Source organism: Xyrauchen texanus, chromosome 49 (assembly GCF_025860055.1).
Source record: "Xyrauchen texanus isolate HMW12.3.18 chromosome 49, RBS_HiC_50CHRs, whole genome shotgun sequence".
Classification (NCBI taxonomy): Eukaryota; Metazoa; Chordata; class Actinopteri; order Cypriniformes; family Catostomidae; genus Xyrauchen; species Xyrauchen texanus.
Window position 1 is genome coordinate 8611490 of NC_068324.1, and position 24515 is coordinate 8636004.

General features: G+C 36.5%; 2 protein-coding genes across 3 annotated transcripts; one reads left to right on the forward strand and one right to left on the reverse strand.

Moving 5' to 3' along the window:
- The first annotated feature begins 304 nt into the window (after positions 1–304).
- On the forward strand, positions 305–7850 carry cstpp1 (centriolar satellite-associated tubulin polyglutamylase complex regulator 1). Of its 2 annotated transcripts, none has more exons than XM_052123103.1 (9): positions 305–451; positions 607–709; positions 987–1117; positions 1218–1302; positions 1382–1467; positions 1765–1960; positions 3164–3273; positions 5128–5191; positions 5441–7850. In XM_052123103.1, exons 1-9 carry the CDS (start codon positions 403–405, stop codon positions 5604–5606), a joined length of 990 nt encoding a protein of 329 aa, XP_051979063.1. In that variant the 5' UTR covers positions 305–402; the 3' UTR covers positions 5607–7850. The 2 variants fall into 2 exon arrangements, with proteins under 2 accessions (XP_051979063.1, XP_051979064.1); XM_052123104.1 differs by having other exon boundaries at positions 5128–5218; positions 5441–5581.
- Positions 7825–23417, reverse strand: LOC127640244 (C-Jun-amino-terminal kinase-interacting protein 1-like). The gene is made up of 12 exons (XM_052122695.1): positions 23365–23417; positions 21993–22104; positions 18468–18776; positions 14541–14622; positions 12541–13542; positions 11854–11926; positions 11165–11334; positions 10963–11066; positions 10720–10836; positions 9618–9688; positions 8308–8406; positions 7825–7962 (listed from the first exon to the last, which is right to left on the reverse strand). The coding sequence occupies exons 1-12, from the start codon at positions 23415–23417 to the stop codon at positions 7890–7892; spliced, it is 2265 nt and encodes a 754-aa protein (XP_051978655.1). The 3' UTR covers positions 7825–7889.
- Between the last annotated feature and the right edge of the window lie 1098 nt (positions 23418–24515).

The following is a 24515-nucleotide window of genomic DNA, read 5'->3' on the forward strand; positions in this document are numbered from 1 at the left end:
CTATTGGTTATTTTAAATTTAAAGGGGAAATTTAGCTACAATGCTAGCGCATTGGCCAATATTCTAAGGCAATTAGACAAAGTTCGAATAAATGTCACAGTAAATCTAGTAAATACGTATTTTCAGTGATCATATATATTCTATTAACAGGACAATTTTATATAAAAATATCCAAGATGGAAGGTTTAAACTATACATTTTAGCATAGCGCCCTGTGTGTCTAAAGGTATGAATACTTACTTTTTAATGCACTTCATCTCGTCCAGCAGTGGCGTCAGTAAAGAGTGGGCACACCACCCAATATAGCAGCTTTACCGAATTCATCCGAATAGGACAACAGCAGAGTCATGCACTGTATCGCCATCCCTGCATTGACAAATAATTTTAAACCATAAAAACAACATGAAAATGAATACGGATCGTTTCAGCCTCACAGTTGACGAGTATTTAGGTATGTTTCGGTGTTTGCTATTTGATTTGTTTATCACTAATAAGCAGCAGTCGGTTGGAAGGTGCCATAATCCTGACTGAATGATTGACAGATAGATTAAAAAAGAACTAACACCCATCCATACCATGTCATGGCTTTTTAATTTTATTTTTCAGCTGAAACGAATGTCCTCTTCTATCTCAATGATGCAGTCACGCAGCTTCTTGAACATAAGGAAGAATACACTCAATTTGGTGTGGTCCGATATTTTGCAGAATAGTAAGTTGTTTCTCATAATAACCTATAGCAATCTGATTTTTTTTTTAAAAGAAAAGAAGAAAAAAAGTACCATTGTACAGTGATGGTTGTAGATGGTTTTGTGTATAACATTGTACTGGATGATTACCATATTGTATTTACAAAGTCATCCACAGTATCCTGGTAATACCATGGCACAAGTATTACCATAATAGCTACCCACACAAAACATGGTAATACCATGATACGTTTTTGTACGTGGAGGCAACATTTATTTTACACTTGTATAATTTTGCAGTTTTACCTGTGTGAAGAATGGGAATCATGTACTCTTCAGGGAATTTAGTTACATCAAGTCAACACCACATAACAGAGTGTCCTTCATTCATATCCTCTGGAAATGCTTCAGACAGATTGGAAAAAATGGAGGTAAGGAATTACATGTTTTTTCATTTCATTAAGCTCAACTGGGGTTGTTTGTGTACAGTGAACGAATGTGGTTGTCATTTTATTGGCTATCTATTGGCAGATCTATTGGCTATGTCAGAATATAGTTCACTCCTACAGCTTCTATGTCCAGACTTTCCTATTGAGATGGTACAAAACACAGCCAGGTAATGTCACATTCATCACCATACCTTACTGTTGATATATAGTTAATTAAAATGTTACCTTGTTACTTTTCCATTTCAGGATTGTCCTGATGGATGATGCTATGGATTGTCTAATGTCATTCTCAGATTTCATCTATTCATTCCAAATCCAGTTCTATTATGAAGGTACATTTATAATACTGTTAATAAGCCATACTTTGGTTGGTACATTGGTGGAAATAGCAATGTTCATAGAGTCAACATCTGTGTAAAGACACAAGGCAATCTAGAAGAATACCTCCTGGGTGACTTTTAAAGTTATTGTCCACACAAAAGCCCTTCTGACCTTGAGAGTTTTACAGCAGTGTTACAAAAGACCAGAATGAGATCTTCACAAGGAAAAAAGAGTTTCCATGGTTACTCTAGTTTCCGCCTTTAATCAGAATGAGCTTCCATGAGTTATCCATGTGGTCACTTTCACAGAGTTTGTGGAGAGTGTGTCTGTGATTTATCAAGACCTGCTTTCGGGAAAAAACCCAAACACTGTCATCGTCCCGACCTCCACCTCAGTGGAGCAGTTATCCAGCACAGTCAATGAGGAGCCAGACGCTCAAGAGGGCGTAGACTCCTCTGTCTTTTGTGAGTGCATAGAGGGGCTCTGTGAGAGGTTCAAACACAAGTAAGACGAAGCACGATTTACTGTACCACCATATTTGTTTTACCACTGTATTACTAGGACTGCATGGAATATGTGGCTGCAATATTCTGAATTGGAACACCTTGCATAGACAAATCTTTACACATCCCCCATCTATTACATGCAATTTCTTGGATATTTTGCCAGATTGATAATATTTAAAGAGATAGTTCACTCTAAAATGAAAATTCTCTCATCATTTGCTCACCTTAATGCCATACCAGGCCAGATTTGTATGGCTTTCTGTCTTCTGCTAAACACAATTGAAGATTTTGGGAAGAGTATTTCAGCTCTGTTGGCCTATTCAATGCAAGTGAATAGTGCCCTGAACTTTGAAGCTCCAAAAAGGACATAAGTGCAGCATAAAAGTAATCCATAAGACTTCAGTGGTTTAATCCATGTCTTCTGTAGTGATATGATATGTGTGGGTGAGAAACAGATCAATATTTAGGTCCTTTTTTAGTATAAATTCTCCTCCTTGCCCAGTGGGTGGTGATATGCACAAAGAAAGAAAGTGAAAGTGGAGATTTATAGTAAAACAAAAAGGCTTAAATATTGATCTGTTTCTCACCCACACTTATATCACTTCTCAAGACATGGATTAAACCACTGGAGTCATATGGGTTACTTTTATACTGCCTTTATGTGCTTTTTGGAGCTTCAAAGTTCTGGCCACCATCCACTTGCATTGTATGGACCTACAGAGCTGAGATGTTCTTCTAAAAATCTTCATTTGTGTTCTGGAGAAGAAAGAAAGTCATACACATCTGGGATATCATGAGGGTGAGTAAATGATGAGATCATTTTATTTTTTGAATTAACTATTCCTTTTAATTCCATTTAGCACATATAGCCATTTTAGAATCGATTCTGCAAATTTTACACAAAATCAATGCAGAAAATGGAGATTTAATGTGGGTCTACTTATTACATATAATAAGGAACAAGTTAGTATGAAAGTCATTAGTTAATAAGTGATATTTTCTCCAGTGGAAATTGTTATTATTTAGCTGTACTATATTCTTACTCATTTTAAAATTAGAAAAACTTTAGGCATAGCTTGGTAGCAGCCTATTTGTTAATGCAATGTTTTTGTTTACTACTGTAGATGGGATAAGATATACTGTAATCCATCCTGATTACTGGAACATGATCTTATGGCATATTGATCTTATCTTTTCTCAGATATCCCTCCATTGTTGCTATGAAGGAAATACTAGAGAGCAGTCAGCGTGTCTCATTATATGGCTGCCTGATGGCCTTGGCCAAACATGAAGGAGTAAATCAAGACATCGGTGAGCTACAAGCAACTCCCATTTTTAATATTGCAGCCCTGTGATTCTTAAACCAGCTAATTACCTGGCCCAAACTAAACCTGCCAACTTTTTTTTTTTAGCATTTTCTGTGGTGATTTTTGAGGGCAAAATCTATGGAATTCTGTGAAATTGATTTAAATATGCTAAAATGTAAAGAAATAGTTCACTAAAAATGTACTCATAATGTCATAATGTACTCACCCTCATGCCGTTACAAACCCATATGACTTTCTTTCTTATGCGGAGCACAAAAGCTGATGTTCTAATGAATTTAGTTCTAAAGTAGTGGCTCACTTTAAAGCTAGAAAGGAACCAAAATATCATACAAGCTGTCCTTGTGACTTGTGCGTCAAATTCCATGTCTCCTGAAGGCATGGGAAATGCTTGTTCACAGCTTTTTAAATGTTAAACAAATATACTTGGTGTTCGCGGCATGGTTTTAACTGTAGAAAATAAGGCTGAAGCGATTAGTCGACGTTATCGACAATGTCGACAATAAAAACTTGTTGAAAAAAATGTCCGTTGTCGAATAGTCGTTTGATCTGATTTAAGGTAACACGAGATCATATGAAATTCTAATGATGACGTGCGAGAGAAACACTGCAGCTCGCTCTTGGTTGAGGTAAAAAAGAAGAGCTCACCTTCCAAACGCACTCCAAACTTTCTAAACAGCATAAGGTGATGTAGATTGCAAAGTATGAGGGAATTCTATTTAAAAAATACAAAATAAGTTAATACAGAAGAAATGTCGTCCAGACGTGATATAAAGCGAAGCTGGATCTGGCATTCCGCTTGAGCAAAAATTGTCTGTTAGAGCGTCTAAAAATGAAACATTATATGTTTAATGCTTCCTTTATCAAAGTTAAAATAATAAGGAAGTGGGTTGCGTAAATAAGCACAAACTCCGAAACTGGCATTTCTCTATGCGGTCCGAGCCGCTTAGGCTATATGTGTCGCGTGAAAAAAGCACGAGAGAGTTTCAAACTTTAGCGGCTGATAAACCTCTAGCGCAGAGGTAGGCTACTCTTACGTCGCGCGCACTCGCTGCAGCTAGATAATAATATGATGGGTCGCGACGTAGTGAATCATAATATATAAGTGTCACGGTTTGTGACAGTTTTTTGTGAGTTAAAGATGGATCAAAATGAACAAAAATTAGAGAGAGTGGGCCCAATATACACTGGCAAAAAAATAAAAATTAAAAAATAATTTTTTTTGGTTATTGCTTTGTCTTTTTTCGTTTGTTTTCCAATAAAAATATCTAAAACTCCTTACGTACATTTACTTTAGTAGCTATTCTGCAGAAGAAAAAAAGTATTTTGAATATTGAATATATTTGAATATTATGAAGAATATTGAATATAATATTGAATATATATTTAATATTTTAAAATATAAAATAAATTTACATTTACTTGAGAAGCTAGATATAAGATATTTAGACTTTCTATCTTATCTTATATGATTTTTAGATAATTTTAAATGGAAAACAAGACAAAACCACTTGATAACAATAGGCATTTTTGCAGTGAATTATTTAATGAATTAAATTCAATAAAAATCCTAGTTTCCTTTAATTCAGTGAATGTCATTTAGAGGTATTTTTAAAAGATAATCTTTTAAATTTTATTGCTGTATTCATGTTTAATACAACCTTTTTAAGTCGAGGCACGAGCTGAACAATCACTTAAGAGCTAATGATTAATTGTTGCAATAATCAACGAATAATCGAATAACTGCTCTAATAATCGTTAGATTAGTAGATTATCAAAATAATTGTTAGTTGCAGCCCTAATTTTAAAACAAATTTATCTTCTGTCCTATATTCATCAGGTGCTCTTCCCAATAAATCGGACCTGCTGATTGATTCAGAAATGGACCAGGAGCTGGAGAGACTGTGAGAGAGACGGACTTGCTTCAAAGAGTATATTACAGTCATTTGCTGGTTAATTTTAAACCGTCTTCATTAAAATGAAGACTTAGAGATGCTAATCGTTTGTGTCTTTTCACTTTAAATAAATTTCATTTAAAGCTAGTCTCGATGATATGCTGGAAAAGAGATTTGACATTAATTACATCATAACATTTGACTAAATTGTTCTACTGTTATCATTTGCTTGATACTGTGTCTCTGTTATTGTTTTAGCATAGCTCAAGTCACCATCAGCCCGACTTCCAACAGCAGCAGCAGTGTTGCGGGACAGAAGGAGATGTCCAAAAAAGCCTCACCGCGCAAGTCCCTGCACCAACGCAAGAGGATCGAAATGGAGAGTGACGGTTCCACGGAGGAGACCGATTCCTCTGAGAATTAACACCAACAGACTGTGATGTTTGCTAACATGTTGCTAACGTGTTTATGTTTCTTATAAGCCTGGAACATGCGGTCATTTTTTTAATATATGTTCTTGTGGTGACTTTTGCTCTATATATGAAGATAGATGAAACAATATCACATACAGTACATAAACTTTAAGCCTGAGAGTGCAATAGACATCTAAATGCTCTGTAATGGCAAGAGATAAAGCAATAGTTTCCCCAAAATGTTCTCATCATTTACACATGCCATCCCAGATGTGCATGACTTTATTTCTTCTGCAGCACACAAAGATTTTTAGAAGAATATTTTCAGCTTTGAAAGTCCATACAATGCAAGCAAACGGTGATCACAACTTTGAAGCTCCAAAAAAGCACATAAAGGCAGCATAAATGTAATCCACAAGACTCCCGTGGTTTAATCCATGTCTTCTGAAGTGATCCAGTTGGTTTTGGCAAGAACAGGCCTAAATATAACTCCCTTTCACTATTAATCATGACATGAGCAGTCTCCTTGGTGATCATGATTTCAAGCTTGATTACACTTCCTAGCACCATCTAGAGCTCTACACATCCCTCAAGAACTAGGAAGTGTAATCAAGCTTGAAATTATGATGGTTCCTAGAAAGTGCAATGGCAAGCTGTACATTTTTGGGTGAACTATTCCTTTAAAGAACTTTAAATGAAAATTGGTATACATGTGTTGTTTTAAACATACAATAATTCAAACAACCAAGCAGTTCTTACTAAGGCAAGCATATTGCTGATAAATAAAAAAAATAAAAAACCTAATGCTCAATAAACGTAAAACTTGCGTGTAAACACCTTAGCAATCGCACAGCAACCACTTCTTGTTTCTTAAGTCTTTTTTTTTTTTTTTTTTTACATACCAGGACAATACATTTACAAATAGGATTTCATTTAATGGGTTCCACAGAACAGTTATAATCATGAAAAAAAAATTACAGTGATAACAACTGAAATAGAAATAGGCACAACTTGTGATTTTACAGGGTAAATATTTGTATCAGAAATAAATAAGAAAACACAAATGTTTCATTTTCAGGCAGCCATTTTCTTCAGCACCATGTATATAGACCACATTCTGTCATTTTAACAGTAGATTTTCACCTTCATTGTTATGAATCACCTTCTTATATGCTTTAGGTGCCAAAAATAATATATTTTGAGATTCTTCCCATTTCGTTATAATAATAAATAAGAGATCTGATATAATATGTAAAAAGAAAATACAGTTATTTGGTTTTCACAGCTACATAATTCAGGGATACAGAGATTGAAGATTGGAACAGGTCCAGACAACACTCTGTTTAACAGAGCAACATTTCGGAATATAAGCACATTAAACATTGAATATAAGAACTAAAATGCATTCACAGAAGTAAGCATGGATGCCATAATGTATTTGTGATTCCTGATCAGGCTTTATAGTGCGCATGTGATCAAAGATAAACTGTAGCAATTGCCTTATTTCACTTACAACAGTTTGGGGATTTTAACAAATTGTTAACCCAGGGTCATTTTTAACCCTGGGTTATTTTGTTCCATGCTTCACTCTGTTATACTTTACCGTGGTTTATTAATTCACATTGTACAGCTTTGTCATTGCAATACAGGGCAGAAAGCAGTGCTAAACACATTTTGAAATTGTGTGAATCATTGGACAGGGTCAGGGTTAATGCAGGGTTAAGTTTAGGGTACCAGGAGGGTCAGACAGATTATGTGCTTGAATTCAATTTCATGGTCCACCTCAATTCTGAATTAAAGAAGGAACTACCCCAGAGAGTATGTCCACTTTGCTTTAGTTTCAGATAAACTTTGAAATACAGGTCTTAATTTTGGATCCAGATTTGCTGAAAAATCTCCTTTCTATCTGGGGTGTTGTTTTCCGTTAATAAATGAGTTGGACATTGTGCTTAGCATCAATTCAAACCAAAACTTGCACTGAGTAACAATAAATCAAAAGATGACTTTTACATGTCACATCAAACTTTTTTTTGTTTTGTTTTTTTGTTATTAGACTTTGTAAGGCTTTACATCAGTCAGTAATACTTGAGTGATAAGAGGTGAAAGTAGTGCATTGTAGCCAATATCTGTTAAACACATTTTTTTGTATTATTTTAACATTTGTCTAAAATAGACTTCAACATTATATTATCAACATGACACGTTACAAAGAGGCTTAAAACCACCATCATGCGACACCTCATATATTATGTGGTAATGCCAAAAAAAAAAAAAAAAAAAGAATGTATCGAAGGTCATTCGAGGAAGATATCTTCTGTCAGACAGGAATATTCCATATGTTCTTTGTAGAATTGCTGAAAAGCTTTCCTGTTCAAGAAAAATAATAATAATTGTATTAGATACTTGTGTTTTGACGTATTATATAGGACACATTTTAAATGCACTAAAGTCATAGTTCAACTGATTTAGGAAGATATAGAAATTATTTTACATATAGAAACTGATTTAGAATGCATTTTGTAGAATTATTTATGATCTTACTATATGTTATGCATTCAGGAAACAGAACCTCCCTCAGAATTATGCCACAGAGCACACAGCAGCAAGGCTGCACTTCAACATTAATATTTTTTTGGCCATGCCAGCCAAAACCAATTCTGGCTTTTTGACCAATCAGCAAAAATATCCTTAAGTACATAATGGAGAACTCACCCTACTGACTCAGCCAGCTTTGTGGTGGTATCCTCTGAGAAGAACACATGACAGGCAAATCTCTGGTATGCTGGATGTTTTGTAATCAGTCCAAAATACCTGAAAGTCACACATGGAGCATTTGTGTTTATAACATTCTTTTTTTCATTTGTTAACAACATTCATATGTTGTTCTAATTCTCCCCTGTAGAGGGTGTTCTAATAAATACACTAATAAATATAACTATATTAAAGGGATAGTTCACCCAAAAAGGAAAATTCTCTCATCATTTACTCAACCTCGTGTCATGACTTTCTTTCTGCTGCAGAACACAAACAAACATTTTTAGAAGAATATCTCAGTTCTGTATAGGTCAATACAATGCAAGTGAATGGTGAACACAAAGCATGCAAAGACAGCCTTAAAATAATCCATATGACTCCAGTGGTTAAATCTATTTAGCGATCCAGTCAGTTTTGGGTTAGAACAGACTCCTTTTTCACTGTACATATTGCCACTGCAGTCTCTAGGCACGATCATGATTTCAAGCTTGATTACACTTTCTAGTGCTTGACACATGCGCAGAGTGCTAGATGGCTCTAGGAAGTGTAATCGAGCTTGAAATCATGATCGGTAAGGAGACTGATGATGTCATGATTTATTGTGGAATAAGTAGTTATATTTTGGTCTGTTCTTACCCAAAACAAGATATGGATAAACCACTGAAGTTTTCTGGATTACTTTCATGCTGCCTTAAAATTTTGGTCACCATTCACTTGCATTGTATGGAACTACAGAGCTTATAATTGTATAAGTGATAACAAACAATTTCTCTCAAATAACAATCTTATATTAATTATATTAGTAACAATAACTACTACAATCTATATTTGGTGAATCACTGTGCAGCAATCACAGAAGCCAACTATTAACCTTAGTTCACATTTCAGGGGCTTTATCTTAACATAATGAAAATATTTAGGACACAAATTTTCTTTAAAACTTTATTTTATCAAGCAAATTCATAAGGTAACATTCTTCTGCTAAGCCCCTGAAATGTGAACTAAGTTTAATAGTTGGCTTCTGTGATTGCTGCACAGTGATTTACATATAAAGTAGCTTGCTGAGGTATTTTGCATCATGTTACCACATAATTTATTTTGTCATGGCTGTGACGCTGTTTTGACCTATCAGCATCCAGAGCTATCTGCTTTATAATCATTTTACCAAACTCTTTGGTAACCCAACAGATCTGATTGCAAAGGAAGGGGAAGATAAAAATAAATAAAAAGAACCAGCATTATGCCTAATATTTCTGTTCATAACTCACTTGTTGTTCTTTGGATGACATCCGCAGAAAGATATGTTTTTCAACTGAAAAAAGTTAAAACACTTCTCTCCCTGTAAAAAATGGAAAAAGAATGGTTTAATCAGCACTACAAGAGCGAAAAACATGATTGTAAGCTGCTAGAACACAGTGCATTGGGATGTTGTGTTAGTCTGAGCGATTAATTCCTCAACCCTGTGATTTTGCATCACTGAATTCACTCACAAATTCACTCATAGGGGCTTAGGGGATGAAATGGCTGCAGATTACCATTCAATCTTAAGATGCTTCATTGCATAACAGTGGAACCATAAATACTGCGTCACTGAACTCTGTTGAGAGTAAGAGCCGTTTGGTGGCAACATTTAGCCTCATGAACTTAGATGCTTCCAAGGCAATGGGTGTCATTTGAACATAAAGTTACGTGAGATAATAAAGACTACATTATAATTTTTTTTATTTAAAAGAAAAAAAAAAGTCTATGCAAATTAGAATTTCATAAATATTTTCCAAAACAGAAATGTGCCCATCAGTCTTGATGGACAAACAAATTATATAAATTTTTTTAAGATGAAAATCATTGTTTTCTTTTATTATGATATCACAATAAATTAAACTGAATTTTAAATAATTTCATTTCTTTGGTTTGAGAAAATGTTGCCAATTTGCCATGTTCCTAGGTCTTGCATTGACATCTAAAATCTAAAGTGATGTTTTAATGGGAAATACAAGCAGTATTTAATGTATCAAATACAATACAAGTATTAGCAATGGACTTGATTAATTCTGTGATGTTTTGTGCTATTAGGCAATTTCCATTTAGTTTGATAGAAATCTGAATGGCAATCTAAAAAATTCTGATGATAGTTAAAAAAATTATAGAAATTTACATTACCCTCATGTAGGCTAAGTTTCAATCCCTCAGTAAGCAATGGCTAACTTATTATTTCCACCCTGTTAGTTATACTGTTAATAAAGTTGAAGTGCCTGAGTTTGACCAAAGTATATTTCTGATAATTTGGTCAAAAAAACTTTTCAAAACTTTCAATGTGCTCTGGGATCATTTTAAAGAAGAATACTGTAGTTCTTTCAGAAATATACAAACCCTTCCTGCAGTCTGGCAGTCATCCTGAATGATGATCTTCACTCCTCTTGTGTTGATTTCCAGAATGCAAGGCGAAGGGGGACTGAACTGCATCGATTTTCTCCTGTTTAATGCGATCTGTTGACATAATCAGATTGCATATGAATAAAAGATTGCATCGAACAACAATATGTCTGTGTAATTACTATGCAATTAATAACAGTATTAGAATATAGATAATGACTAAGAAGTGAATTAGAATACCTTGTGCATAGCAGCACAAAGCACATCATTCCCTTTGTGGTATGGCACTTGAACAGAACCAAGGAATTTGACCCAGAATTTGTCCATCCAATCACCTTTGACCTCTGAATAAAGTAATGCACAGAGGATGCCATTACTCAACAAAGTACAAAAAAAAAAAAAAAAAAACCATTTTAAAGACTATAGTGAGAGAAGGGGGTACCTTTAAAGTGTTCATCCTTTGTCACCTTCACAGCGTAAAGTCCAGGGAAGATGCCTCTGGATCCAGTGCGCATGTTGTAGGCTTTGCACCATAGATCCTCGGCCTGCAACTCTATGAGTAAGGGGTCGTCAGTCTCCAATTCCAACTCATCATCATGCCGAGGAATAAACCTGTAAACAAACAAGAACGTTCAGGTCAAATACAGTCTGATTGGGAGATCTCCAAAAGAGTGGCTTAGGATACAACGGTAGTAGAGCATGACTTAGAAAAAACGATTGTTATGTTCTAACAAGGTAACTTCTGATACTTTTCCAGAGCAATTTGTCTTCCCACACTAAAAGCAAAAATGCTGTGTAACACTAAAAAATCACATCTAAGGACGAAAACGAGCATAATAATGTCTTGTTGCTTGCCAGTTGTCGTGGCTGATTAGGGCAAAAGCTTAACTTGACGCTTTATTGTAGCATCCCTGGCTAGGACAATGTCTATGCATTAGCATGGTGGTATATATCCTATTTATCTGTCATGTGTTAGTTCTTGTGTGCAGCTGTGTTGCTGTAGTTTAATGGCGTTTGTGCTGAGGAAAATACCCCAAATATTCTCTTTTAATTTCTTTTCAGTTACTTGGTTAATTATTTACTTGCTTACTTTAGCTGGTCATCAGTGCTTTGTTCTGATTTAAAATGTACCTGAACACTGCTCTGTGGCTTTGTTCTCTTTCCTCTCCATTAATAACACAGGAGAAGAGTCCAAACTCAGCACCTGGGAGGGAGAAAAAAGTTAAATGTCACATTTAAAACACAGAAGGTAAGTGTCATTGAGTTTGTATGCACAATCTTACATTGATTATGCTTGATCCAATCCAATGTTGGATATGCTTCCAACAATGTGGAATGTAAATGGCTAAAAAGGGAAATGTCATGCATATGCATCAGCACACCAAGATTTTTCTCGTTACCTCGATTTCACACTGCATGTAAACACATTTACTGGTATTCTGGTGGCTTATTCAATGTGTGCATGTCTGTATAAGTTTTGATGTAAAAAGATTTGATGTCCTTTTCTTGCATTTTTTGGCAAATTGTTAAGTTGTGTCTTGTGCAGGCACATACTTATTTCAGTATAAACTGCTGAATTTCATCATCTTGATCCTAGCTGGTGAAAGGTAAGCCTGACATTAGGAAACCCCTTAATGAGGAAAATCTTTGCAGTTCATGCAAAGTCTTGGTGGTTACATGGAGGAAAGGAGTGCCACAAGGTTCCTCATTTGGACATTTGCCATTCTGTCTAGGCCCCACCACTAACAACACTAAACACTGAATATCCTGAACACTTGATCTTTAACTTTGCAAAAAGTGCCAAGATCTGCCACTCACCAGAGAAGCGTGACCGTCCATTCACAAAGACATTCATGAACTTGCGGGAGCGGGGCATGTCTGAAGTGGTGTCAGTGGTTGAGTCCGCAGACAAACAAGAAGTGTCTCTCCTCATGCCAGTTGCTCCCGACTCTTCCTCTTCTTCGTCCACTTCCTGATCCTCCTCATCCTCATCAATGGCAGACTCGTAGACGGTGTTGTCACTGTCACTATCGTAACCTTTGTAGCAGTCCTTGATGCTCACTAACTCAAGCTTAGCATGTTCATCCACCACCAGGGTGTACTTAACAGAGTCATACGTAAGTCCTGAAGCATCTGTGCTGACGGCCATCATCTTTAAGGTCCCTGTGTCCTCCTTCGCCACTTTGGGCTTATGGGTTTCAACCCACTTACTAGTGTCCCTTGTGTCGCTGAGGCTGACAGTCCTACAAGGGGGTGTGGGTGGGTATACCTCATCTTCTTCACTAATGGAAGGGTTTGCACAACCTGCCAATGGGTAATAGTGCAAGGGAGGCAGCTCTGTGTCCGAACTGATGGACATGCGATTGCTGTCGCTGCTTTGCGACAGAAATTGTCGCTCCTGTTCACCATTAACTGGTGTGAGGTGGATCTCCTCCGTGGCATTTCCTTCTGATATACGATATTCCTTGTTTTTGTCAACCAACTGGTGAAACGTTCCTCCATTCTCCACAGGGTACTGCCCTTGTTCCCGATAGCCATTTTCAGTGTGATAATGGGCTTTTTCCTTACAAACCGTACCAAGGTCAAGGACACCCTCTATGAGAGTGACATTCCCAGATATGTCTTTCATAACTGTCTGTGTGGAGGGCGCCACCCCAGTGGGGTTGATCAAAGACTTGGATAACTTGTCCTGTTGCTTGTTGCAAAAGGCTGTTGCTTTGATTGTGGAGGAGGTAGAGCCTCGTGATTTGGCATCAGCTCTGGCCTGGACTTTGTCCCCATCAGTGCCACTAACTTGCTCAGGTTTGGGTGCCTGATCCCCTGTTTCACATACACAAAGGATTACATATTAGCCAGTATGCCTACTGGAGAAAAACATGAGAAGAGGCTTATGGATTTTTTTTTTTTTAGCTTATACCACTTAAAATGCCTTGGCTACATTTCACTCAGCATAGAAGAAATGTAAACTGTTTCAAAACCAATGTCACCTGCATAATAATAAGTTAGTCTATGAATTTACTAAATTTAGCTATGTAATGCTTTAAGAATTCGTTCTTCTTAAAGCTTTCCCAGTGTAATTTCTGAGCCACTTGTGGCAACAAATGGAATCATAAAACAGTTACCATTTCCAAACACTCTCCAAAGTCTTCAGTTGTTGGGACACACAGGCAGTTCTGCCCCAAAATCAGAGCACATGTTGCTATGTCCAGCCACCTAATCAGAGCAATGCTTTGATAGTGTCACAGAGCTACAGTGTTTACACTGTTTTGGGCAATAAACCTACAGATAGCTTATAGATGTCTCAGAAAATTGGATAAAGAAAGTACTTAAACATCTAAAAAATTACACATATCAGCTTAAAACAATATACCTTTCTTCATATAACTAGCTGTGCAGTCAGACACAATGGGCATCCGATGAACTCTTATGGGTAATTGGATTGACAAAAATCCCCTCAAGATAATTACAGCATGTAAACACATTTTCATTTTGTAGAACTGAATACTACAAAAACACTCATAATGACAACACATTTGATGTTCTGCTTGTTTGTCACCAATTCAGATAGAATACATTCCAGCAAGGAGCAATTGTCATTAAACATTTAACATTATCATTAATAGAAGGTTTTGTTCATGATCATTGAAACATCAAGTACAGTAACAGAGATGATTAACAGCTGTTTGTATTTCATAAGTGGACAAATTCGTGCAGTTCTTCCATTGTATTTCCTTCATTTATCACAAGCTATTTCCTATAATGCATAGAACAGAGTTTGAAAAATGTTAGTTTGTGTTGTGCACGTGGCCATGACTCACCCTTAATATGTGGTGACGAGGAATGGGTTTTCTTTTCTTTTCTCCTATCTTTCTCACCAAATGAATTGTTATTTATTGTGTCCTGTGAAACAAGTGGAAAGTTAAGTTAGTTCTGAGAAAAGGTCTAGAATTAGTTGTTTGCAGGTGCTACGTGGTTAGATATTTTTTGATCTAGTGCGGCTTTATTGTCCAAATAAGATACCATAGTACCACCACAGAACTTATTTGTAAAAGAAGAATTTTTGGAAATAACATTTTCTTACACTGAAATAGACAGACTTGAACACTTCCCTCCATCTTGGAACAATGGTGTGATTTTGTCAACATTCTCAACAACTGCCTTCAAGAAGCTTTCTTCCATAAATACACACACTTGATAGCAATCCGTAAAGTGAAGGAGTTACAGGAAAAGCAATTTACCGCTCTCTCGTATCGCTGACTCATCAATTGTCCACCCTGCTATGATGTACCTTTTATACTGACACTCGCGTGTTACCATAGCAACGCACCCATTGATGATGTAGGAACTGGCTTGTGTGAGTGTGTGCGTAAGCGTGGGGGTAGACACGCAGTGTTATTCGTGACCGAGGAGGAAGACACAGGTGGCTTATATGATGCTCTTATCCAGTGCCTCCAAAAACTGTAGCAAAAAATGGAAACAAATGGGAGTAACTCTATCGTTGTTATCCAGTTTAATAATACGTTTCTAAGAAAAGGAGTCTGTCTCAGTCTATTACTTTTGGTCATAATTATATCAGACTAGCAATTAAAAAATCTCTATCTCCACGGAAAACAGCAGATAGGCCTATATTAAATTGAAATGTCTCCCTCCAAGAAATAACGAATGTATGATCAACAACTGTTAACAAGACAGAGGAAATCTGATCCTTTTCCTCATATTTCTTCATTTGTTTTCAACACATTCTTATTCATGAAGTAAAGGAGGAGAGATTTGTGCTTTACAGATATAGAGGGAACTGTCAAAAAGTCAACATGAAATCAAAAATTGACGCTATTTGTTATTTAACTGACATTACAAATCCCTCTTAATTTTCAATCCGTCCCTCCAATCAACTAGCTCGATTCTGGTATGTAACGCCCACTTTCCCACGATCCAGTGAAGTCCCGCCCTACTTTTTTTTTTTTTTAAATCCAGGTTTTGCACTTAAAGGAATATTCCAGGCTCAGTACAATTGAGCTTAACTTGTATTGAACCCAGAATATTCCTTAAATCAAAATGCTAACCTCAGGCTTGCTAGCTAAGATATTTTTGTCCCAAATAAATTTCAGATGGAAAATAGATTTTTCGATCAATCTTTTTCTTTGTTTTCTGCGGAAAAGCTCTTCCTCTGCTAATTCCTCAAATGCCCTTTGAACCCAGTGGCGGTGTCAGTGCTGCAGCTGAGGAAAGATCTGATGAGCCAAGATTAGGAGATTAAAGACACTGAAGCACATTTGCAGTCATCCACCATCTTTCCTAGTCATGTTGACCTGGATTTTAATTGATGTGCTGAAGTGCTCAAACTTTTAAAAGCAAAAGGCTATATTTTTTGCACTAACATTTTAAACAGACTACATTTGCCCTTTCTTCAAGTCCATTTTGTAACCATGGTAACATATTTATTCAACCAAATGTAAGCACCTGCATATATCAGGTGACTTTGGGTATTTAGAACATTTGGCTAGCTGCCAACTGCAATGCTTTATACATAAGGTGCTAAATATTATTATGCAGTTACTGCAGTAAAAAAGTAAAATATGGTATGGTGTTGAATAATTAAAATTTTTGGAATCAACATTCCCCCAAATATAAATTCACAATTTATTCACCCTAATGTTGTCCCAAACCTGCAACTTTAACCTGTATTAAAGTGCAAAAGCAATATTTTCAGTGAATAACTGCAAATTTCAGTCCAGTCTTCACACAAAGTTATTTTATGGCTTCAGAAGTCTTGGAATGTTGTGCACAAGTCATATGGTATAATTTTATGGTACTTTTGTTTTTAGCTTGACACTGCCTGGTCACCATCTGCTTTCACTGGAAAAGAGCAACATGAACATTCTTCTTTTGTGTTTCACAGAAAAAAATAGCGACATCTGGGTGAGTAAACAATTAGATAATATTACATTTTGGGTGAACTATTCCTACATTATTTTGTGCCCTATAAGATACATGGCTGATGGGTGGTTGGATGGATGAATGGATGGATGGATGGATGGATAGATAGATAGATGTTCTGTAAACATGCCAAATCCATTATTTGTAGTCTTTTCAACTAGAAAGACATTTTAAAATGTGGACATTTTTTAGAAATGACAGCAAGCAGCATAACAAAACACTATTACGGCAACAGAGAGAGAATAAAAAGGTGAATTTGAGTTCAGTAAAGTCTGAGTTGGAAGTCTTTTCAGGAGATTACACAATGCTGGGCAATTACTTAAATCATTCAGTTCCTGCTCTAGTAGAGCGCCAGTAGCCTCCTTACCCATGATGCACCACAAACGAGATATACAGCCTGGCTGTTCATGATTTACATTCAAGAGATCCCAAAATCACTGCAGAGCAGATTAAAAGCAATAGAATGAAACAAACACCATTTATGAAGTCTGTGATGTCAGTGGATGATGTTTAAAGATATTGATGTTCAAAGGTTTTAGAAATTATGACATTTAGGACATTTAATATTAAGCACATCCAAATGTTAAGGCCTAAAGTAGGTTTTCATCAAATAGGATATCTTTTGAGTGCTGGAAAATTTTTTAAATATATAGTATTTGTCAACCAATATTGGCCAGTATATGACTCTGATTCCAATGTCTAGAGAGCAGTGTGCCTATAGGCGAATACCAATAAGTATATTGGACAATTCAGTATTTGGTAAATGAGATATACCCAAAGTTTTGAAAGTAAACGCTTATGTAATGTGATATTTTATTCAACATGTACTAAAAATATGTGAAAACTAAAAATGCTCATCATTACACATTGACAAGGCTGTTGTTAAATTTTGGAAAGGACACTTCTATTGATCAGCTTATATACAGTAGATGGATGGATGGATGGATGGCTGAATGGATGGATGGATGAATGGGAGGGTGATGGATGGATGGATGAATGGATGGATGGATGAATGGATGGATGGATGAATTGATGGATGGATGGATGGATGGATGGATGGATGGATGGATGGATGAATGGATGGATGGATGGATGAATTGGTTGGATGGATAAATAAATAAAAACAAGTTATCTTCCTCTTTCTAACCCTAAAATGTTATTCTATTCCAAAATCATTCCAGAGAACAGTTCCCTCTCAGAAAAAGCATCACTAAACATAACATCCAAAAAAGCCAATGATTTCACTCTCATCTCGTCATGTTTTGTACAAATCGTCTCAATATAGTGCCACCCCCTGCTGATTGACCCCTACAGGTCAACAGTTATAATCCACTTTCTCTCTTTTATCTCAGATCGCATTACACATGGAGGGCGGACAGCAGTGATTCACAGCAGGGGGACTGATCGGGAGTTCACAAACAGGAAACGTCATCAGCATCACTGGCCGGGAGTATCAAAGAAAACCGATGCTACAAGCCACAGATTAGCACAGGCTGAAATCACCACAAAACACTGAAAATACACCCCATAGATCACATCCACAATGAAGGCACTCATGAGAGCATGAAGAAACTGCATTAGCAACAGCATCAGATCTAGTTGAGATCCAGTGTGTAGGGTGCATACCAAGAAGGTAGATTCCTGCTAGTGCAGTATGGAAATCATTACAGCCTAGAGTAATTTTACTGTGAGAGAATTTCCAAGACCTGTCAGTTTGCATACAGATCGCCATCTGCCTTGGATACGATCAACAAGCCTCTTCTGGACCAAAGGGCCTTGGTACTAGCAATCAAAATCCTCTATCTCACCTGAGTCCTTGGCACTTGGGGGAAAAGATTCAGGGTTGTTGGTCTCTTAGGCCGGTAGGTGTCCATGGCAACAGCAGGGATGAAATCCTTCAGCTTAGGCTGGATGACAGGCAGCCCTGCTCCCTGTTCCTCCTTGTGGTTGTCATCGACAGGATCGAGCCACCTCTCGTTCTCCTCTTCCTCCTCTTCTTCCTGGATTCCTCCCTCTGCATCTATCAGGTCCAAGTGGAGCATCTCCGTCTGCAGTTCCACCACCCCCCTCCTCCAGCCGGTCCTCGGCGTACCATTGGCCAGCTGCCTCATGTGATCCTGGGAAGAGCAGGCAGAAGAGCTTTAGAGGCAAGCTGCAGTCAGATGCAGCCAGCCAATCAGAGGTGAGTGATGACATCAGCCTGTGGCTGCCTTCCTGGCTGATGTGAGGAAAGCTAATGCAATCTCAGAGAACAAAATAAGGCGTGTCAGACGACCCAGGCAAAGTAAACACCCAAAATGACAGTTCAAAAACAATGAGGGAGTGTTGGGTTTTAATAACATTTCATTAAAGGCCAGAGATGGTTCACCCAAAAATGGAAATTCTGTCTACAGTTACTCACCCTCATGTTGTCACAAACCTGCATGATGCTATTGTTTTCTGTGGAACACAAAAGGAGATGTTAGGAAGAATGTTAGGGGCTGAACAACCAAAGTCACCATTCACTTTCATTGTATGGAGAAAACATGCAATGAAAGTAAATAGTGGCTAACATTCTGCCAAACATCTCCTGTTATCTTCTCCAGAAAAAGAAAATCATAAGAGTTTAATATAACATTAGGTTGAGTAATGACAACAGAATTTAAATGTTTGGCTGCACTGGCCCTTTAAATAATGATCTTTGTAATGATGTTTAAATGCAGTATTTTTTAATGGAAAACAAGATAAAATACTGATAAATAAATATGATAATTTGCAGAGGAAGCTCTGACACTATAACACTGCCAAAAGCTAATAACAAAATATTGTAAATTCTTAAATTATGGCTTTTTGTTTTGGTTTTGTTCAGACTGCATGTGTCCACAAAAAACCGAGAAAAGTCTGATTTGATTGACTCTGACTTGGCTCTGAATACAACAGCCTCTTGCAACCTCATCCATATTCAGTTCAATACTAAATACTGAAATACTAGTATTCTCTACACAGGTTTAGCGTGCAGCACAAGACTTCAGTGCCTGAGAAAACGGATGGTGCGTTGACCTAGAAATCTATTTTTGCAGTGGGGTAAACAATTCACCATTTCTGCAGTGTCAAATGATTATTCATTCAGCTTGAGACCATATGACTGTGTGTCTACAAAACTGGGTTACTATTTGGTTACAGGGTGGATGGATGTGCTGTGACTACATCACAAACACACATTTACAGATGTCATGTTCTATCGTGGTGGGGACGTCCATTTGACATCTATTTTTCTTTAATCAAGCTATTCATAATTACTACATCTTGATGGTAACACTTTACAGTATGTTTCCATTTACCATGAACTAACAATGAGCAATACTTTTACAGCATTTATTAATCTAGGTTAATGTTAAATTCACCTTATAATAAAACATTTTTCAAATGTAAAACTGTATTTCTTGACATTATTTAATGCACTATGAACTTATATGAACTAACAATGAACAATTGTATTTTTATCAACCAACTTTAACTTACTGTAGATTGAGAAATGCTGTAAACAAATATAGAGTTAATTGTTAGTTCATGATACCTAATGCATTAACTAATGTTAACAAATGGAACCTTATTGTAAAGTGCTGCCATCCTAACACTACTCCTAAAAGACACCTTTTGAGATTTTAATTAAGATTTTAACTAAGACATGATTTAGTCCCCAATTTATGTTTGAAGCTGCTTTCCAAATGGGGACCACAGGATCAGTCCAAATAATGTAGGTTTTCTGGCTGTACTATCATTATAGCGACAACTGGACCCTTAAGTATGACCGCACACACCTGACAAACACATATGGTGTGTCATATTAAAACAGATAATTAACAAACATATTTGACAATATATATATATATATATATATATATATATATATATATAAAACTTCTGAGCTACATATAAGAATATGCTGTGACAAAGAGCTGTGTGTTCCATACTTGGATTGTAGTCCACTGCAGATTAGCTAAAGGCTCTGAGCAGATGTTGTTTAACCCTTATAGGTATGTGCAAAACCTGACATCACAAACCTTACAGCATGTACTTATGTGCTTAGGGACAATAAATGTTGTATTAATGCTTAATACAAATATATTTTGGTTAAGGAGTACAATAATGTTGTACTCCTTAACATTAGTTAATTATTATTGAACGTGAACTAACAATGCACAGTACTTTTCAACAGGTATCATTAGTTAAAATTATTTGCAGACTACAAATACATTGTTTTTAATTGAAAGATGTATATGTTAATATAATATATGCATAAGTGAATGTATTATGAATTAACAAAAATTTTATTTTTATATAAGTTAATGTTAACCAAGACTACAAAATACTGTAAAAACATTTTGTTAAATGTTAGTTAATGATATCTTATTCATTTACTAATTTTAACTAACCTTGTTGAAAAGTGTTACTTATATTTTAAACTATGGGATCTGAGTCATTATAAGACTTCAAGAACAATTGAAAAATGTATATATATATTAAATATACTGTACATATATATATATTTAAATAAAAATAAATCAACAAATAAATAAAAAAAATATTTAAATGAAACATTTTATTAGGGGGCCTGTGTAGCTCTGCCAGTATTGGCGCTGATTACCACCCCTGCAGTTGCAGGTTAGAATCCAAGGTGTGCTGAGTGACACCAGCCAGGTCTCCTAAGCAACCAAATTGGCCTGGTTGCTAGGTATGGGGTAACCTCCTCGTGGTGACAATTAGTGGTTCTTACTCTCAATAGGGCACGTTGTAATTTGTGCATGAGTAGCGGAGAATAGGATGAGTCTCCACATGATGGGAGTCTCCGCTGTGTCATGCACAACAAGCCATTTGATAAGATGCGTGGATTGACTGTCTCAGAAGCGGAGGCACAGCACAGAACCGGAATGAGGTGCGTAACCGCGCCACCATGAGGACCAACTAAGTAGTGGGAATTGGGCATTCCAAATTAGGGAGAAAAAGGGGATGAAAAAAAACAAAACTCCAGGATTAAGTTAAAATACATTATATGGACTCTATAGAAAAATGTTATGGTAACATTTTTAAAAAGATATAAATATATTGAAGCATAATTTTTACATAGTTAAACAGAAATAAACATGATCATACAGTATGTGCTAAATATAAACAATATATTTCAATCAAAACCTAATGTTACTAATGTGTAATTTTACAATCTTAACTATAACTGAAACTAGTATAAGGATATATGACTTGCCTAATTTGTAGACCAGAAGGTTGCAGGATTGAAAACTAAAAACATTAATGCTAAAATGTTTTAAGTATGTGTGTTTGGAAAATAAACTTACTTCAGAGTCCAGCTCGAGCTGGTTAAGGGTGATTCCATTCTCATCTGTGATCTCTGTAACTTCTGACAGGTCATCATCCTCATATTCATTCAGACTGATATCATGAATTAACCTGTAGTGTCAGCATGCCCACATACACAGACATTGACACACAAGACATCATACTTACACAAGGCTATCTCTACACAATCATACACAAGAGAGGGCACAGCTTGCCTCATGAGCTGATAACTTCGGGGCTGCTGCAATGATGTAACCCACTAGATTAATTGTAGGCCAATTATAGTGATCATAAAATGTAACCCTCTGATGACCCAAAATAATGTATTTTGAGAGTTGCTAATCTTTCTACTGCAATTGTAGATTGATAAATCTCTAAGAAAGTAGGTAGGTACACCAGAGGTATCTGGTGTTTCACCTCATTCTCCAGCTAAATATATAAATGCACAGCGACATATACAGTATAAAGAAGACAATCTTATAGAATTATGGTTAAGGATGAAATGTAATCACCCATGGTGGTTTGGATGTAACATTACACCATGCGTGGTTAAAAATGGCTTTTAAAAATCTGTCCAGAGTATGCATCATGCATTTGAGGGTTAAATCTAAAAACGTTTTAATATACTCTGATTTGAAGGTTTTCATTATCATTTTCAGAATGATAGAAGTTACACACTTGGGAATGTTTTATTCTGCTGTTTTTCTTGATTTTAATAAAGTCAGCTGTGTTTGCAAGCTGGTGGCTTTTCAGCCATTGACTGATTGAGTATCTAAGCTAGGAAAAGGGTTTAAAACACTCGAATGTGCTACATTATCACCACTTCATGTTTATACTTGCCGCTATGCAGCTGCTCTTGTTAAAGATAATTATAAATACATGTTAGATAATTCAACAGCATGAAGGAACAAATTTAGTCAAGTTGGTGAACATAGACTAACTATAAACATTGCAATTAAACCAACTTTGTATTTTGCACATCCTACTCATTTTAGCTTTTCGTATGATTTTGATTCTTACCATGAAATAACACAGAAAACCTAATCACAACACAAAGCAATCAAAGCAAGCCTAATTTTAGATCAGAAACATCATACAAAACATATTAGATAACAAAAACCTTTATCTCTCACTCAGTTGTGGCCATAATCCTGCAATATTTTCTTTCATGCGCACCAAACTAATATTTAAACTGTTAGTTTATTTAGACCTCTTCAAGTTCAGTTAAACTACAGTGCAAAAGCCCAAACCAATATTTTAGCCCATGACAACCACAGGACCCCATCTCAAAGCACATGGACTGATCCAAGGGCAGTTAAGTACAGCGCAAAAGGCCATAAAGGGGACACGGTTGCATCAGTAATACTATACCATTTCTCCCAATGTTCTTCCATCCAGCTGTCCCCATCCTCTCTGGAGTCCATGGCTAGGCAGAGCACCATCTGCGGGGAAGGGTGTGGTGGTACTGGACCCTTCTTTGGGATCAATGGAGCCGGCAATTATGGGACTATTCCTTAACCGCCTGTCCAGCACTCTAGGTCTGGTTCCTTTACAGAAACGTCATCCACAGGGTCCTAGGGGGTTACATCAGCCACGGGAAGCTAGAGTGGCTATGGATGTCCTCACTTCCCCTGGAAAACATCATACTGTACACCCCTGACACTCATTACACTGCTCTGCGTGTGTCCTTCAAAGGAGCCATTAAAATCAGCAGTGTATGACTGAGAGAGAGAGAGAGAGAGAGAGAGAGAGAGGCGTAGTCTCCACTAAAAGGGTCTACCTCCCATGTGATTGATGGTCCAGATCAATGCAGCTCAAGTTGCCACCTCCACACAAGAGCAGGCCAGTAGCAGCAGAGTAGAAGTCTACTGGGATCGATGCCATATGAAAATAAACATCTGCAAGGCAGCCTGTGAACATCCATGATGTATAATGTATCAATACAGTTGATTTGTTCCTTTCCAATAAACCTTGTTAATTACTGCCAGACCTTCATGCATTTCATTAACAGTTGGGAAGGGCAAGAAATAATTTTATTGGTGGATTGAACATGCATCAATATTTGGCAGATTACATCTTTGGAAAATGACGTCTGCAAACATTTTTATCTATTTTGAAATCTTAACACATAACCTCTAAAAAAGATTTGGATCAAGGACTTTGGATTCAAGTATAATGCAGTAATTACATTTTTAGGATTTACCCCAAACCAAAACCCCAAACTAAACCTATCCCAAAACAAACAAACAAAAACACTACCAAACCCAAGCAAAAAACCAACCAAAGCTAAAAAAAAACAACAAAACAAGACAAACAAAACACAAAACCAAATAAAAACAATCAAACCAAAACCAAACAGAAAACCAAACAAAAAACAAAGCATCCAAAGTTCTCTAAATTACTTGCCATAATGATAACGACAGCAATATTGGGGATGATGAAACTTTAGAAAAGAATACAAATGGTACATAGATTTACTAAAGTTATTGGAATGATTTTGACTTCTGAGGAAAAATGGCAAG

Coding starts and splice junctions, on each gene's coding strand:
- cstpp1 (XM_052123103.1), top strand. CDS start 403: ATGAAAATGAATACGGATCGTTTCAGCCTCACAGTTGACGAGTATTTA. Junction 710..986: donor GTCCGATATTTTGCAGAATA/GTAAGTTGTTTC, acceptor ATAATTTTGCAG/TTTTACCTGTGTGAAGAATG. Junction 3,274..5,127: donor AGGAGTAAATCAAGACATCG/GTGAGCTACAAG, acceptor TATATTCATCAG/GTGCTCTTCCCAATAAATCG.
- LOC127640244 (XM_052122695.1), bottom strand. CDS start 23,417: ATGGACTCCAGAGAGGATGGGGACAGCTGGATGGAAGAACATTGGGAG. Junction 22,105..23,364: donor GAAGAACATTGGGAGAAATG/GTATAGTATTAC, acceptor CTGACACTACAG/GTTAATTCATGATATCAGTC. Junction 10,837..10,962: donor TTTGTGCTGCTATGCACAAG/GTATTCTAATTC, acceptor TTATGTCAACAG/ATCGCATTAAACAGGAGAAA.